The sequence below is a fragment of the Neoarius graeffei genome, chromosome 19 (genome assembly GCF_027579695.1).
Source record: "Neoarius graeffei isolate fNeoGra1 chromosome 19, fNeoGra1.pri, whole genome shotgun sequence".
In the NCBI taxonomy this organism is placed as follows: Eukaryota; Metazoa; Chordata; class Actinopteri; order Siluriformes; family Ariidae; genus Neoarius; species Neoarius graeffei.
In genome coordinates, this window is record NC_083587.1 from 18,545,983 (window position 1) to 18,561,765 (window position 15,783).

General features: G+C 45.1%; 1 protein-coding gene across 6 annotated transcripts in view; it reads right to left on the reverse strand.

Moving 5' to 3' along the window:
* mtfr1 (mitochondrial fission regulator 1) overlaps positions 1-15,783 on the reverse strand; it is a 31,819-nt gene that overhangs the window by 4,573 nt on the left and 11,463 nt on the right. For 4 of the 6 annotated variants that reach the window (XM_060899776.1, XM_060899779.1, XM_060899780.1 and 1 more), the window contains exons 2-6: positions 8,118-8,223; positions 7,895-7,993; positions 4,192-4,322; positions 3,686-3,912; positions 3,360-3,594 (exon numbers count right to left, since the gene is read on the reverse strand). In XM_060899776.1, coding sequence (XP_060755759.1) covers positions 3,360-3,594; positions 3,686-3,912; positions 4,192-4,322; positions 7,895-7,993; positions 8,118-8,156 — 731 coding nt within the window. In that variant the 5' untranslated portion in view covers positions 8,157-8,223. Of the gene's footprint in view, positions 1-3,359; positions 3,595-3,685; positions 3,913-4,191; positions 4,323-7,894; positions 7,994-8,117; positions 8,224-14,715; positions 14,852-15,783 lie in introns of those variants that run through there. The other 2 variants (XM_060899781.1, XM_060899777.1) reach the window with 2 other exon arrangements.

Sequence of the window (15,783 nt, forward strand, 5' to 3'; positions counted from 1 at the left end):
GTTTTCCTTTGCCTTCAACCTGACCGGAACTGTTATGATGCTTGGCATCCAGATGAGGACTGACAGGAGAGAGCCACAATCCAGGGATGATCATTAGCTATTGGACATTTTATTGAGTATCTTACAGTTGAAGAGGGCATATTTATTATAGGATTTAGAAGAAGCCAGAATATTTAATCTGTGACTGTGATAGCTTGGGCTTTTAGGGCTTCTTTTCTTTACAGTAACTTTCCAAGCAGAGAGGTGTGGGGGCAGGGAGGTACAGTGGCCAGGGTCTTTGTCTTTGACAAACTGACTATAGAGATCTTGCATGTGACGTCACAGCCGATCCAGATTGTGACAGACGCCATCGTGTCGGTCAAACGCCATATTTCCACTTTCTACTTCTACTTCTGCCTTTTCTTCTGGAAAACCCTACTATATACAATTCTACTACAACGGCTGCAGCTACAAGCTCTCCCTACCTGTGCACGTTTATGTTTTTTGTGTGTATTTTTGCGTGTTGTTCGTCTGTACCGGACTTCAATATCCACTACAACCGTATGGACTTACTGGACATTGGTTTCCAGCAGAAAATGACGGTTTGTAGCGATTTCCATCGCATGCACAACATTCCGGACGAGAAAAAAAAAATAACATTCCGGACGAGACAGCGAGGTCTCCGTGGATTGTTATTGGAAGCAAAGCGAAGGAGGCGGCGCCGGGAGCAGAAGCGAGGCTACAGGCAGAGCCGGCCTATTGACTAAGCTCAGAAAACAGCTACTCAAACCTCCACCTCTCCAATGCCAGATCCATGTAAACAAGACAGACGATTTGGAATTACCTTATTCTATTCAATAATCGGCTGGTCAGTGCTATACTCAATACTTAAGTGACTTACCCATCCAATGAGGATTGTTATTTTCTTGTTTACAAGATGCCACATCTGAGTCGCTGACAAATCCTGAATTTCTGTAAAGATAACTGTCCAGAGATTTATAAGCACGCGGTGCTTCACCACTGAACAGCGAGGGAAAGTTGATGAGGTAATTATACACGTCTGGGTATTCCGCTGGCAGTTCAAAATCCGGTCGTGAAAACTCCGTCCGGAAAGCCATAAGGGTCACAAATCTGTAGATCGTTTAGACATATCTAGTTATCTGTTCATTAGAAAAATGAGCCGTGTAGTCCGTCGGTTGAAATTGATCCATTCTGTACATGAGTGCAGCAGTATTCAGCGGTGTTTTTGACCGACAAGATGGGGGTTGTGTACTTTCCGGTCACGTGACTGCAAGATCTCTATAGACAGTGACGGCGGGAGGATTACAGGTGAATTACACCTCTCATCAATATTCATTTGAAGGGGCAACTAGCTTTGGAGAAAACATACAGTGGTGCTTGAAAGTTTGTGAACCCTTTAGAATTTTCTATAATTCTGCATAAATATGACCTAAAACATCATCAGATTTTCACACAAGTCCTAAAAGTAGATAAAGAGAACCTAGTTAAACACATGAGACAAAAATATTATACTTGGTCATTTATTTATTGAGGAAAATGATCCAATATTACATATCTGTGAGTGGCAAAAGTATGTGAACCTCTAGGATTAGCAGTTCATTTGAAGGTGAAATTAGAGTTAGGTGTTTGCCATCCCATTGATTGAAATCAGGTGTGAGTGGGCACCCTGTTTTATTTAAAGAACAGGGATCTATCAAAGTCGGATCTTCACAACACGTTTGTGGAAGTGTATCATGGCACGAACAAAGGAGATTTCTGAGGACCTCAGAAAAAACGTTGCTGATGCTCATCAGACTGGAAAAGGTTACAAAACCATCTCTAAAGAGTTTGGACTCCACCAATCCACAGTCAGACAGATTGTGTACAAATGGAGGAAATTCAAGACCATTGTTACCCTCCCCAGGAGTGGTCAGCCAGCAAAGATCACTCCAAGAGCAAGGCGTGTAATAGTTGGCGAGGTCACAAAGGACCCCAGGGTAACTTCTAAGCAACTGAAGGCCTCTCTCACATTAACATTAGCCAATGTTCATGAGTCCACTATCAGGAGAAAACTGAACAACAATGGTGTGCATGACAAGGTTGCAAGGAGAAAGCCACTGCTCTCCAAAAAGAACACTGCTGCTCATGTGGACAAGCCAGAAGGCTATTGGAAAAATGTTTTGTGGACAGATGAGACCAAAATAGAACTTTTTGGTTTAAATGAGAAGCATTATGTTTGGAGAAAGGAAAACACTGCATTCCAGCAGAAGAACCTTATCCCATCTGTGAAACATGATCATGGTAGTATCATGGTTTGGGCCTGTTTTGCTGCATCTGGGCCAGGATGGCTATCATCATTCATTGAACAAATGAATTCTGAATTATACCAGCAAATTCTAAAGGAAAATGTCAGGACATCTGTCCATGAACTGAATCTCAAGAGAAGGTGGGTCATGCAGCAAGACAACGACCCTAAACACACAAGTCGTTCTACCAAAGAATGGTTAAAGAAGAATAAAGTTAATGTTTTGGAATGGCCAAGTCAAAGTCCTGACCTTAATCCAATGGAAATGTTGTGGAAGGACCTGAAGCGAGCAGTTTATGTGAGGAAACCCACCAACATCCCAGAGTTGAAGCTGTTCTGTACGGAGGAACGGGCTAAAATTCCTCCAAGCCGGTGTGCAGGACTGATCAACAGTTACCGCAAACGTTTAGTTGCAGTTATTGCTGCACAAGGGGGTCACACCAGATACTGAAAGCAAGGGTTCACATACTTTTGCCACTCACATATGTAATATTGGATCATTTTCCTCAATAAATAAATGACCAAGTATAATATTTTTGTCTCATTTGCTTAACTGAATTCTCTTTATCTACTTTCAGGACTTGTGTGAAAATCTGATGATGTTTTAGGTCGTATTTATGCAGAAATATAGAAAATTCTAAAGGGTTCACAAACTTTCAAGCACCACTGTAGGTAGTCTTAAGTTTCTACAATTAGTATTGAAACTACATAACATTTCTGAATGCTGTTCTTACTTTTATGTACACCTATTTTTATGAGGTTTGAAGACTCTGAAAATAGTTTTTTGTAAGGTTGTGCTTGCACTTATTTAAATTTAAAAAAAAAAAAACATTTCATTACATTCACTTTACTCTCATTATTATTGCTGAGGGTGTCCAGAATATAACCATGTGTCACTTTTGCATGGATGTTTTTAGTTAGACGAAATACTTAATGTCAAGGAGTGTCTGACAGGCCCAGGACCTCAGAGTGTTAAGGTAACTGCACCATGTTACCTAGCACCTTTTTCATAGCAGGATTAGCATGCTACTTTTATTTTAAAACAAACCCAGTATTACGTAACAGCCGTACGCACTTTTTAACAGAGCGTAACTTCACTTTGCCCATGTCCTTCAACACGTCTAACATGTTCGGCATCTCTGGCTGTTTAGGCCCCGCCTCCAACACAGTGTTCTGATCAGACTTTTTACTGCGCCGCTCTTTGATGAGCTCAATAGCAGAAACACTCCTCTGCATCCCTGGTGGTGGTGGTGGAGGAGGAGGAGGAGGAGGAGGTGGTGGTGGAGGAGGAGGACCACCTGGAGCAGAGGCTGATGACATTGAGAGAGAAGAAAAAAAAAAGATCCATTACTCGTGTGGTTGTAGACATTTTGGACATGAGCGTCGTAAACGTGTGTTTACCTGCAGACTGTGCGTTCAGCTCCTGGGCCTGTACGATCTGAGCGATCTGAGCTCGCAGTTTAGCCAGCTCGTTCTCCAGAACACTGATCTTCTGAATGGCTTGCTCGTTGACGAGTGACTGGCTCTGCGGAGTGGCCGCTGCTTGGTGTATGCTGGGTAATGAGCGCTGGCGTCGGAGAGGTGGGTACTGCTGAGCGCGAAACACCAGCCCCGAGCCTGCCTCCAACCTGTTGAGACGTCAAACAACGCAGGAAGTATGTTTAATAAAAACTATAGCTGCTATTATTATAGAGGTGAACTGAAATTTCTTTCGAATTAAAATTTTTTTTTTTTAAATCTGAGATTTTATTAGCTCTCCTGCACGGGTCATTATTTAAGCAGCGCCATTTGACCTCAAAATGGCCTCCATTTCAGGGTTGATGTGTCAGATTTTTTCATTTGGCTGCACTATAGATTATTAATCATGCTTCGTCGTGTTTATTTCTTGACGTTGACCCCAAACTTGCCGTCGTCTCTCGGAGACGTTGCTCTCCTCTTGTTCAATCCATCCTACGTCAGCTAGCGATGCCACGAGGCCGCCGTGTCCTCCTGAACCACCCGCACCTCCTGCTCCAGGTCCGAGTGTGAACGTCTGGAGCTACACGTCCAAAGAGGGGGGAAAAATTTTATTTTATATATATTAAAAACCATAGTAAGTGTAAACAACAATGAAAAACTAACGCACACCGGATCGGAAACGCAAAAGCAAAAGCATGCTGTTAATTTAACCTCGAGTTCACAAAGCATGAGGTCAAGCAAAGAATAAAGAAAACAATCCCCGAGATTCCTGAATGACTGGAACGTTCTGCTGTGCGGTGTTAGTGAACGAGCTTTAGGCTAAATGCTGACGGAGTATGAGTGTTAGTTTTAGACGCGTTTCAGAGCTGAGAAGTCGCTAGGACTGAAATCAAAGCGGCGTGTGACTAGCAGTTACATTTTAAAGAGGTACAAGTGATAAAGTAAATGTACAGCGTGTGGTTAGTGCAGTATTCAGCTTAAACCACAGCCATTGGAATGGTTGTTAAAATCTTTAATTTATTAATGAAGGAAACGTCTCAGTCTAATGCTGTAGAGTTCAATTTAATATCGAGGAACATCCAAGAGACGAGTTCACACCGACACTATAACTGCCATAAGCTGTTATTCATTCACCAGCCCCTCTCTCTCTCTCTGACACTCCCCCCATCTCTGACACGCCTCTCTCTCTGACACTCCCCCATCTGACACGCCTCTGACACTCCCCCCATCTCTCAGACACACCTCTCTCTGACACTCCCCCCATCTCTCCGACACTCCACTATCTCTGACATGCCTCTCTCTCTGACACTCCCCCATCTCTCAGATATGCCTCTCTCTGACACTCCCCCATCTCTGACACGCCTCTCTCTGACACTCCCCCATCTCTGACACGCCTCTCTCTGACACTCCCCCATCTCTGACACGCCTCTCTCTGACACACCTCTCTGACACTCCCCCCCGATCTCTCCGACACTCCCCCATCTCTGACACGCCTCTCTCTCTGACACTCCCCATCTCTGACACACCTCTCTCTGACACTCCCCCCATCTCTCCGACACTCCACTCTATCTCTGATATGCCCCTCTCTCTGACACTCCCCCATCTGACACGCCTCTCTGACACTCCCCCCATCTCTCACACACCTCTCTGACACACCTCTCTCTGACACTCCCCCCATCTCTCACACGCCTCTCTCTCTCTGACACTCCCCCCATCTCTCAGACATGCCTCTCTCTGACACTCCCCCCATCTCTCTGACACGCCTCTCTGACACTCCCATCTCTCCGACACTCCACTCTATCTCTGACATGCCCCTCTCTCTGACACTCCCCCCATCTCTCAGACACACCTCTCTGACACTCCCCCCCCCATCTCTCAGACACACCTCTCTCTGACACTCCCCCCCTCCATCTCTCCGACACTCCACTCTCTGACACTCCCCCCCATCTCTCCGACACTCCACTCTCTCTGACACACCTCTCTCTGACACTCCCCCCCATCTCTCCGACACTCCACTCTCTCTGACATGCCTCTCTCTCTGACACTCCCCCCATCTCTCACACGCCTCTCTCTCTGACACTCCCCCCATCTCTCAGACATGCCTCTCTCTGACACTCCCCCCATCTCTCAGACATGCCTCTCTCTGACACTCCCCCCATCTCTCCGACACTCCACTCTATCTCCGACATGCCCCTCTCTCTGACACTCCCCCATCTCTGACACGCCTCTCTCTCTGACACTCCCCCATCTCTGAACACTCACACTCTCGACACTCTCCTCTCTCCCCCTCGACACACTCACTCTCTCCCTCCCCCCCAGCACTCAGTATCTCTTGACACCCCCCCACCCCCCCGAAACACACTCACTCTTCCTCTCCCTCCTCCCCTCTCAGACACACTCTCTCGACATGCTCTCCCGCCGCTTACTCCCCCATCCCGACACACTCACTCTTCCTCCTCCCCCTCGACACGCTCACTCTTGCTCTCCCGACACTCCATCCACCCCGGCATTCAGCATCTCTTGACACTCTCTCTCCCTCCCTTGACTCCCTCTCTCGCTCCCCCCTCCCTCAACACTCACTCACTCTCCTCTTCGACACACTCTCACTCTCTCCCTCCCCCCGGCACTCAGTGTCTCTTGACACACTCTCTCCCCCCCAACTCGGACACTGTCTGCCTCTCTCCTCCTCTCGGACGCCCAAGAGCCATTACTATAGAAACGATATCGCATCAGCGTGTTCATATTTAACTCGTCGTTCATGTTGCAGCCGCACTGTTCTACAAAACTAATGCACGCCCTCTGACCAATCCGATTCGAGAATTCCACTGTGCTGTGGTATAAAGTTATCTGAGGATTGTTTAAAGGTTAATAACATTTGCATTGAGAGAAAATAAATAAACCTAGGTTAATTAGCAACATTTAAAAGACAGCTTGTTGTATATTCACTACTGGTGTTTATATTCACACCTCATTCACTATTTAAAGTCATTAAATATCAACCAGGCTTCAGTTTACCTGAGGAAATATTTCAGACAGCTGGATAATAAACTAACCTAAAGCAGACAAGCTGCATTCCTTAAAGGGGACAGCTGGAAAAGGAGGAAGGACAAAGGGAGGGAGAGAAAAACAACATGAGTGCCATTATACATTCGGTTCTTGTGAAATAAGTGTTAGATAATCAGCATAAGGGGGTGGGTCAGGGTTCGGATCATGCAGATTCTGGAATGTTCTGATTCTTCTGTTTATGATGAACACAGAGCACTGGACATCAAAACAAAAGGAAAAAAATGGGGGCGTCAGAGAGAGAGAGGGCGAGAGAGACCGAGTGTGAGGGAGAGAGGGGATAAAGACACAGACATTTCTGTTTTCATTTCTACATTTCTCGAAAGTGTTCATACTTTTTTTTTTTGGAAATGGAGTATTTCCCCCCCATGCCTCCCTCTCTCACACACACACACACACACACACACCAGCTGTTACTCATAGAGGGTTATTTCCACATGACTCACATCTGCCTACGCCATGAATGTTAAAATAAAATCGGCAACACACACACAACCCTCGCTGCACACATCCCTCATCAACGGGTCACCGTTTGATCATAAGCTCCAGAGAGAAGACTCGTTAAATGTTGAGGTGCTTTCACAGTTGGAGCAACTGGAGTATTTTTTTCTCCTTCAGCCACCAGCACACACTTTATCTGCAGTTCAACAGGAATGTGATGACTGCTAAAAGTTACACTATATATCTGGGTATATCTGATGTTTGATTATGATTCGTTATCACGGCCGTCTCCGTCTTTGTGCAGCTCTCAGGTAGACGTTTATAGAAAAGACATGTGGAAATGTAAAAAGAGTGTGCAGAAAATGAGATCTTTCACAGGTATACACCAGAGACACTACAAAAGGATGACTTCTTTACAGAATTGGTTTATTACTCTAAAGCCCCAGTTTTTCTTGGAGATTTTGCTTTTTATTTCCCAGTGAGGTGATTCCTGAAGTTCTTTTATGGCGTTTTATTCCAGCCGATTTGAGTTGAACGCTAATCTGATAGGGAAGGTGAACGTGTATGACCTGCTAAAGTCCACCACAGGCAGCAATGACAGATCCTGGTTATAAGGGAAACTGAAAGTCACGGGACACACACAGGTACCTGAAAGTGGATCCGAGGGCAGGGTGCGAGAGGGAGGGTCGAGCCGATCCTTCTAACAATACTGCGAGACGAGCCATAAGGCTTCATTAGTCCACAAGCCTGGAGAGTGAAGAGCCGTCAGAAAACACAACACATCAAGACAGGAAGTAAAACAGACTGTGTCCCTCACACACACACACACATGGGACGTATATGTTACAGGTGAGTGATAAGATGAACAGACCAGGTCCATTTCTATCCTCGCATCATTCCTGCTCATCATCACGCCATGGAGTTGCTCAAATCTGCTCTGGGACGTTCTGCCATGCTGAGTGTCTCACCTCAATCACCTGTGCGTGCACACACACACAGTGGACATTATATGAAACAATACAAAGATCATAAAAAAAAGGAAGAGTAGGACAACAGTTTAAAATGGGGAGGAAAAAAGATGGAGACTACAGGAAACATAAGAGAAAAGGAAGAGGGGTATACAAGATAAAAAGAAAGAACTCGACGCCAACGGTGTCGATGGGGATGCCTCCGCCTGGTAGACTACACGCCTTATTAAGTTGTGATTTGGGGATGGACATTTAACCTCACAGTAATCTTGACCTGGTGAAATTACTTGTATTAGCCTTGGAGATACGCCTGTGAATATTCTCAATCATCCAGGTCATAGTAAACTGTGGGTGGTAGAAATGGGCAACTGGACTTGCTTGAAGATTCTTGAAAACGTTTCACCTCTCGTCCAAAAGGCTTCCTCAGTTCTGTCTGACTAATGGAGCACTTGCATGTGACGTCACAGCTGATCCAGATTGTGACAGACGCCATCTTGTCGGTCAAACGCCATATTTCCGCCTTCTACTTCTACTTCTGGTTCTACTTCTGCTTTTACTTCTACCTTTTCTTCTGGAAAACCCTACTATATACAATTCTACTACAACGGCTATGGCTACAAGCTCTCCCTACCTGTGCACGTTTTTTGTGTGTATTTTTGCGTGTTGTTCGTCTGTACCGGACTTCAATATCCACTACAACCGTATGGACTTACTGGACATTGGTTTCCAGCAGAAAATGACGGTTTGTAGCGATTTCCATCGCATGCACAACATTCCGGACGAGAAAAAAAAACAACATTCCGGACGAGATAGCGAGACCAGTGGGGTCTCCGTGGATTGTTATCGGAAGCAAAGTGAAGGAGGCGGCGCCGGGAGCGGAAGCAAAAGCGAGGCTGCAGAGCCGGCCTGTTGACTAAGCTCAGAAAACAGTTACTCAAATCTCCACTGCCAAGCCTCTACCTCTCCAACGCCAGATCCATGTAAACAAGACGGACGATTTGGAATTACAGCTGGAATTACCTTATTCTATAATCGGCTGGTCAGTGCTATACTCAATACTTAAGTGACTTACCCGTCCAATGAGGATTCTTGTTTACAAGATGCCACATCTGAGTCGCTGACAAATCCTGAATTTCTGTAAAGATAACTGTCCACGGATTTATAAGCACGCAGTGCTTCACCACTGAACAGCGAGGGAAAGTTAATGAGGTAATTATACACGTCCGGGTATTCCGCTGGCAGTTCAAAATCCGGTCGTGAAAACTCCGTCCGGAAAGCCATAAGGGTCACAAATCTGTAGATCGTTTATTTTAGACATATATCTAGTTATCTGTTCATTAGAAAAATGAGCCGTGTAGTCCGTCGGTTGAAATTGATCCATTCTGTACACGAGTGCAACAGTATTCAGCTGTGTTTTTGACCGACAAGATGGCGGTTGTGTACTTTCCGGTCACGTGACTGCAAGATCTCTATAGGGAGTATCAGATACTCCCTATTAGTCAGACAGAACTGAGGAAGCCTTTTGGACGAGAGGTGAAACGTTTTCAAGAATCTTCAAGCAAGTCCAGTTGCCCATTTCTACCACCCACAGTTTCCTTGGAGATATTGTGTTCACAAGGTTTTTGGACAGACATTTGACCTCACAGTGACCTTGACCTTAGACCTTTTGATCTCAAAATCTAATCAGTTTATCTTTGTCCCCAAATGCACAAATGGTGAAAGTTTGGTGAAATTCCTTTGATTTGCCTTGGAGATATTGTGGTCACAAGGTTCTCGGACAGACATTTGACCTCACAGCGACCTTAGACCTTTTGATCTCAAAATCTCATCAGTTCATGTTTGTCCCAAAGTGCACAAATGGTGAAAGTTTGGTGAAGTTCCTTTCATTAGCCTTTGAGATATCGCGTTCACAAGGTTTCGGGACGGACACCTTACGGTGGCGGAGGCATAAAAAAAAAAAAGTGCTTTTCTAAACATTCATTATTACAACTCAAACAAGGACCCTTCTCTATAAAACACGGCCTCACACACACGTAATTAAAAAAAACTAAAAAAAGTTAAAAATTAAGAGCCAGTGAACAAAAAACCTGTCTAATACCCCACGAATCTATAAGTGTGTCCAGGTTGTTGGTCAGTTTGTAAAAAGCATGTTCTACTCGGAGACGAGCTGTAACGAACCCTTTCAAGCTCTGCACCACATCAGTCCAACCTCAGCCGTGCATCTGGTTTTTCCTGGTCTTCCATATTGCTGGTTTTGCACTTCCAAGTAGAAAGTTAATTAAGACCAGAGTCTGTCTGTTTTTGTGTATTTTGGCCCAAAGATAAACAAAGGAATAGAACATTTCTCCCCCAGCTTTTCCACCCACTCCTTCAGTACCCTAAACAGACCCACTCGGCGAGGACAAAGAGACACTAAATGCTCGAATGTTTCTGGTTGGTTACAAAAGGGACGTCCCTCCCCAGCGCTTGGATCCAGGTGAGCCTTGTGTCTGCTTGTAGCTATTGCTCCATGGATAATCCTCCACTGGAGCTCAGCTGTCCGTTTTTCAACAGGCAGCTTGTATAAAATCCGCCAGCAGCCTTTAGGGGTGCAGTCTGACAGGGTTTCTGCAGGCTTGAACAAGTTCAATTTAAGACTTTTTAAGACCTTTTTAAGACCATAACAGGTTAAATTTAAGACTAAAGCCCAATTTATGCTGACAACCCAGTCCTCGCAGATGGCGTCGCAGATAGCATCTGCGTAGCCCCCCCACCTTCGCAGACGCTCTGCGCGCACCTCCCAAAAATTGTGACCACCGCAGAAGCCTCGCAGACAGCGTCGCAGACAAGAGGGCTCTGATTGGTCCACTCTACATCCGCTGTACACGCACTTCCGCTTCCCTACTTTCCCGGTTTGGTTTGTTTTCACGACCGCCATTTTTAAAAACACGAGTGAAGATGGAGCAGCACGAAGAGCGGTTGATCGAGGAAGTGAGGAAGTACGTACATCTATACGACTCCAGTTCTAGTCATTATAAGTAACCGGAGGATAAACACTCCACTAACCACACCCACCAACTACTCCTAGCGATTTCGCGACTTCGCGCCCCCTTGCGTTGTGGCGGTGAATAACATCGCACACGCCCCGCTCAACGATAAATTACAACTGTCTGCGAAAAGCTGTCTGCGAAAGCCTTGTCACAAGAGCATGCAGAGGCCCTTACGCCGCACGAAAAAAAAAAAAAAAAAGAAAACTGGGAGAGCCTGAATTACTTTCGAAATAAAATTTATCATCATTCACCAATGAACTCATTACATCCCTAGGGTGCGCTCTTGCATTAATGAGGAACTACGTTGCAGTGGAGCCAAAGAACCCGCAAATCACTTGAGGATGAGGCATTCGATTCCGTACGGTTTGCGTGTTGTAGCGTTACAGTTCGCACGGAGTTAGCTGATACACCATCTCGAGACGTGCTTGGACCTGACAACGATGAACAAAATTGAGTGATGGCATGCGAATGTTGCAGACTTTTATGGGCAGCCTGGTGCTTCTCCACTTTCGCGTGCGATTCCAGTGCCTTTACACCCAGGGTGCTGAGTTTGAGTGTTCTTTTGCACAATGTGCAGTACGCCTCAAACAGATTGTTTGGTACACGTTTTAACCAGTCTACGAAATCATTGCGTTCAAGCCAGCAGCCGTTAAACTTGCATTTGCCCATTTTGCTACAAACCGTGAACAGGGCTGTGCGATATGGGAAAAAATGAATATCCCGATACATTTTCTCCATTTCACGATAGACATCTCGATATATTTAAATCTCCTCTAAAAGACCCCATGAAATCTAACTTTTACTCTTTACTGTTTTCACTACAATCCCTGCAGATTAAATAACATTCTTGGTTTACTTTACAGGTGGTTTTCAACAACACATTTTAAATTGTCATGTTAGTGATTAATCACAATTGAATTGAAATAAGACTATTTTTATTCAACAAAGATGTGGCACAAACTGCAAAAACAATCTTGAAAATTGCAACAAAGGGGCAAAACAATACAGAGCTGCTCAGAGCTCAAACCAATAAAGTGCAAGCTCAACACTGAGAAAGACATTTAGCCTAAATAAGAAAAGTGCTCTTTCATTAAATTATTTTTAAAAATAGATCTCCAAGCTATTAACCTGACTACTGAGAACCACTGGAACATTCACAATAGAGAGAGAGAGAGATATGCAAAACATCATTTCTCTCTTTGCACACTTTTGAACTGAATGTTTTCTGGCTCTGCCTCTCAGATGTGTATAATTCCGCTATTGCCTTCTCTGTAAAATGTCTGCGACCAGGCAACTCATATTTGGGATCGAGTGTGTTTAGTAATTTTTGGAAGCCTGGTTTTTCCACTATACTAACTGGGATCATGTCTTCAGCAATGAAGTTAGTGATCGCATCCGTTATAGCTCTCCATCTCTGACTCGTTTTCTCATATGGGGTGGCTTTGGAGAACGAGGCCGCTATGGTCATTTGTTTAGCTCGTGGGGGGTTTTAGCTCGTGGGCAAGTAGTTCGGAGTTTAAGAGACTCTTCATACTGTACCGGGTGAGTTTTCAGGTGATGGAACATATTCGTGCTGCTGCCTTTCGTGATGACAGGTTTTTTTGCACACTTTACAAACTGGCATTTGCTGTTCCACGTCCTCCTCGTGATATCCAAAAAATGCCAGATGACTGACCCCTTACTAGTTCTTTTAGGAACCAATTTGTCCGCTTCCATTTTTAATTTGGTCGCTGAACTTGACAGAGCTTACATGGTAGCCTATGCAACACCAGCAATTGCACGAACTGAGTCAGCGCTGTAAACCAGAACCAGGAAATCTTGGTGTTGCCAGATACTGCTGACGTTTTCCAGCCCAAAATATGTTCAAAACCCGCCAAAACGCACTTAAAACCACCCAATCTGGCAACACAACCGAAACTAGAAAATCTTCCCGGAAGTTCCTTTCAGCACCGAGATGCCAACCAATCCCGGGTGACATCTAGGTGCTGAAAGGAACTTCCGGGAAGATTTTCTACGTGCAGAATAATTCTGCACGTAACCTAGGTCTTAAATTAACCAAATGAGATTTTAGACCAACAGTGCAAAATATCTCTGTATTTTAGACTTTTTTAGGCCTAAAATTGAAAATGTGTAATTTTAGACTTTAGACTCCGCGGACACCCTGGTCTGAAGTAAAAACCTGGGTCTACATAGACTCCCTGGCTTTGGCCAGTGAGTGGAAGTTCAGTATCTTCACACAGCTGTGGTAGAGCTGCTTCTTCCCGCAAGAGCTGAAGTTGCCCAGCACTGGTGTTTTCAGGGACAGAAGCAGCCCGCTCTCCTCTCGCCACTCCTCAACAGCAGGCCTGACGCTTAATGTGGGAAAGATGTAGTCCTGAGCCTCATGCCGTTGGTCAATTAGGGTACGGTTTTGTGTGTATACGCTCAGCGGTACAGTCAGGGACTCCCAGACCTCCTCCACTATCCTCCTCAGCACCCTGGAAGACCTGATGTTAACGACTCTGCCAAGGCTTTCCGGAGATGTTCTTATAAGGTGGCCCAGTTTAACAATGCCAGCTTTGACAAACTTGGCTCTTAATGATGAGGAAAGCATAGATGATGTGAATAAGTCATTGTGGAACAATGGCTCCTCAAAGATCCACGTTTTGGAAGGTCCTAGGACTCTGATCCCTCTTTTTTCCCCACCTTAGGTTCCCAAGAAGATCCGGGATGGCTCTTAGGTGGGGTTTACATTAGACCGTATCAGCGGATCATCAGATTAACGTTTTTAAAACGATTAGTGTGCACACAGCAACACCAATACACGATTCGCGTGCACACAGCAACACCAATACACGGATACGCTCGGCTCCGCAGGCATCCTGCGCTCCAAATCACTCCGCCCTGAACAGCGAGTGCCCTCTGGAGGGTGCGCACTCCGGCCCTGCGCAGCTCACAGAGCGCGCGAGTGAAGCGCACGAGCAGTGATTCGGGACTGAGCCGCTGTGTGTGTGATCCCAGCGCATATCACTTACCACTTGCAAGTGGAAGGATGGCAAGCCTAAAGACAATCATAACTACACAATGGGCAGTATTTGCATCAGTATTTGCAGTATTTTCATACTTTTATACTCTTTAATGAAAGGTGATACAAGGCGGAAATCCGCGCCGTTTTTCAGCAGTCGCATCACATGACCAACGCCAGCGAATCAGGAAGGTGGATGTCACAGTGACGTTGTCCAATGACGACGCCAGCTAGAGCTCAGCACAGCGTATCCGCGTATCTCAATGTTTACACAGCACCGGAGCTGACACGATCTGGATTGAATACGTGGACCCTGGCGGATTCCCATTTCCCGGCGTTTCCAGGCGTTTTAATGTAAACGGACAGTGCATCCGCGAAGAAAACGAGACAGATACGGTCTAATGTAAACTTGGCCTTATCAAGCAGGCTTCACATTTGTCCCAGTGGAGGAAGCTTTTTATACTTAGCTTATCTACCCGGCTAGATGGTAGGTTACTGTAGGGTAGCGTTCCAAATGGAACTGTCCTCCGGATATAAGTGCACTTCGCTGACCTGGAACTCCGAGCTGAAGTAGTGCATGATGATTCTCCTGAGGAGGCGTTTGGGATCGAGCCTGACTGAGTTGGCTTGTGAAAGGAGAAATGTGTCGCTGAGGGGAGTTTGGTCTCAAGCGGCTGGTGGAGATAAAAGTTAAAATTTTATGATTTATGAATATTACAGTGAGTAAATTGTCAAGTTAAACTGCTAATAGTTTGGGAAGAGGTTAAGGTTCCTAACTAGGAAGCTAAACTTTCATTCTTATTAACTGAACCCTTGTATGGTGTTCGGGTCTGTGGGACCCGCTTTCATTTTTTATCAAAGGAACAAGGATACGATTAATTATATTTTTTCAAACAAAGGCTCATTTTCTGTGAAGAACATCAGAACACATTTTCGATGACCACACATTGTACCCCCCTTACACATTTATATTACAGACAGGATGTTCGGGCCCACTGGACCCGGGGCTAATAGAGAGCGTGCACGTGACGTCACGAGGTCACGTGATATTCATTATCCGCCATTTTGGACGGCATGGCCGCGCATAGAACTTAGATGAACCCGTTCTAATTATCAAGTGTGTGGGAGTAGATCTTTCGAGAACGGTTATATCTTATTCAGTATTTGGTGTAATCTTCTAATTCAATACTCCTAGTACATCTGTTAAGTTGATTTTCGGATTGAATGATAGCTGCATACTTAGAAACTAGACAGTCTGTAACGTTTAAAATGGCTATGCCTAGCCCTACTATCCTGGCCTAGTCTATGACAATGTTTTATCTTTTTGGCTCATATATGCCTTTGAAAGGCCAATCCATAGTAGGGATGCCGAAAACTAAAAAAAAAATCTTGACCGACCACCGAGCCTCATTAGTCGGTTAACCTACGAGTTTAAACAGGGATGCAAACGGCGGATGCGCCTTTTTCATGGCTGAATCGCGCAGACCCGATTTTTTTTTTTTTTTTAGGGGGGGGCGTTGCCCAGACAGAAGGCGT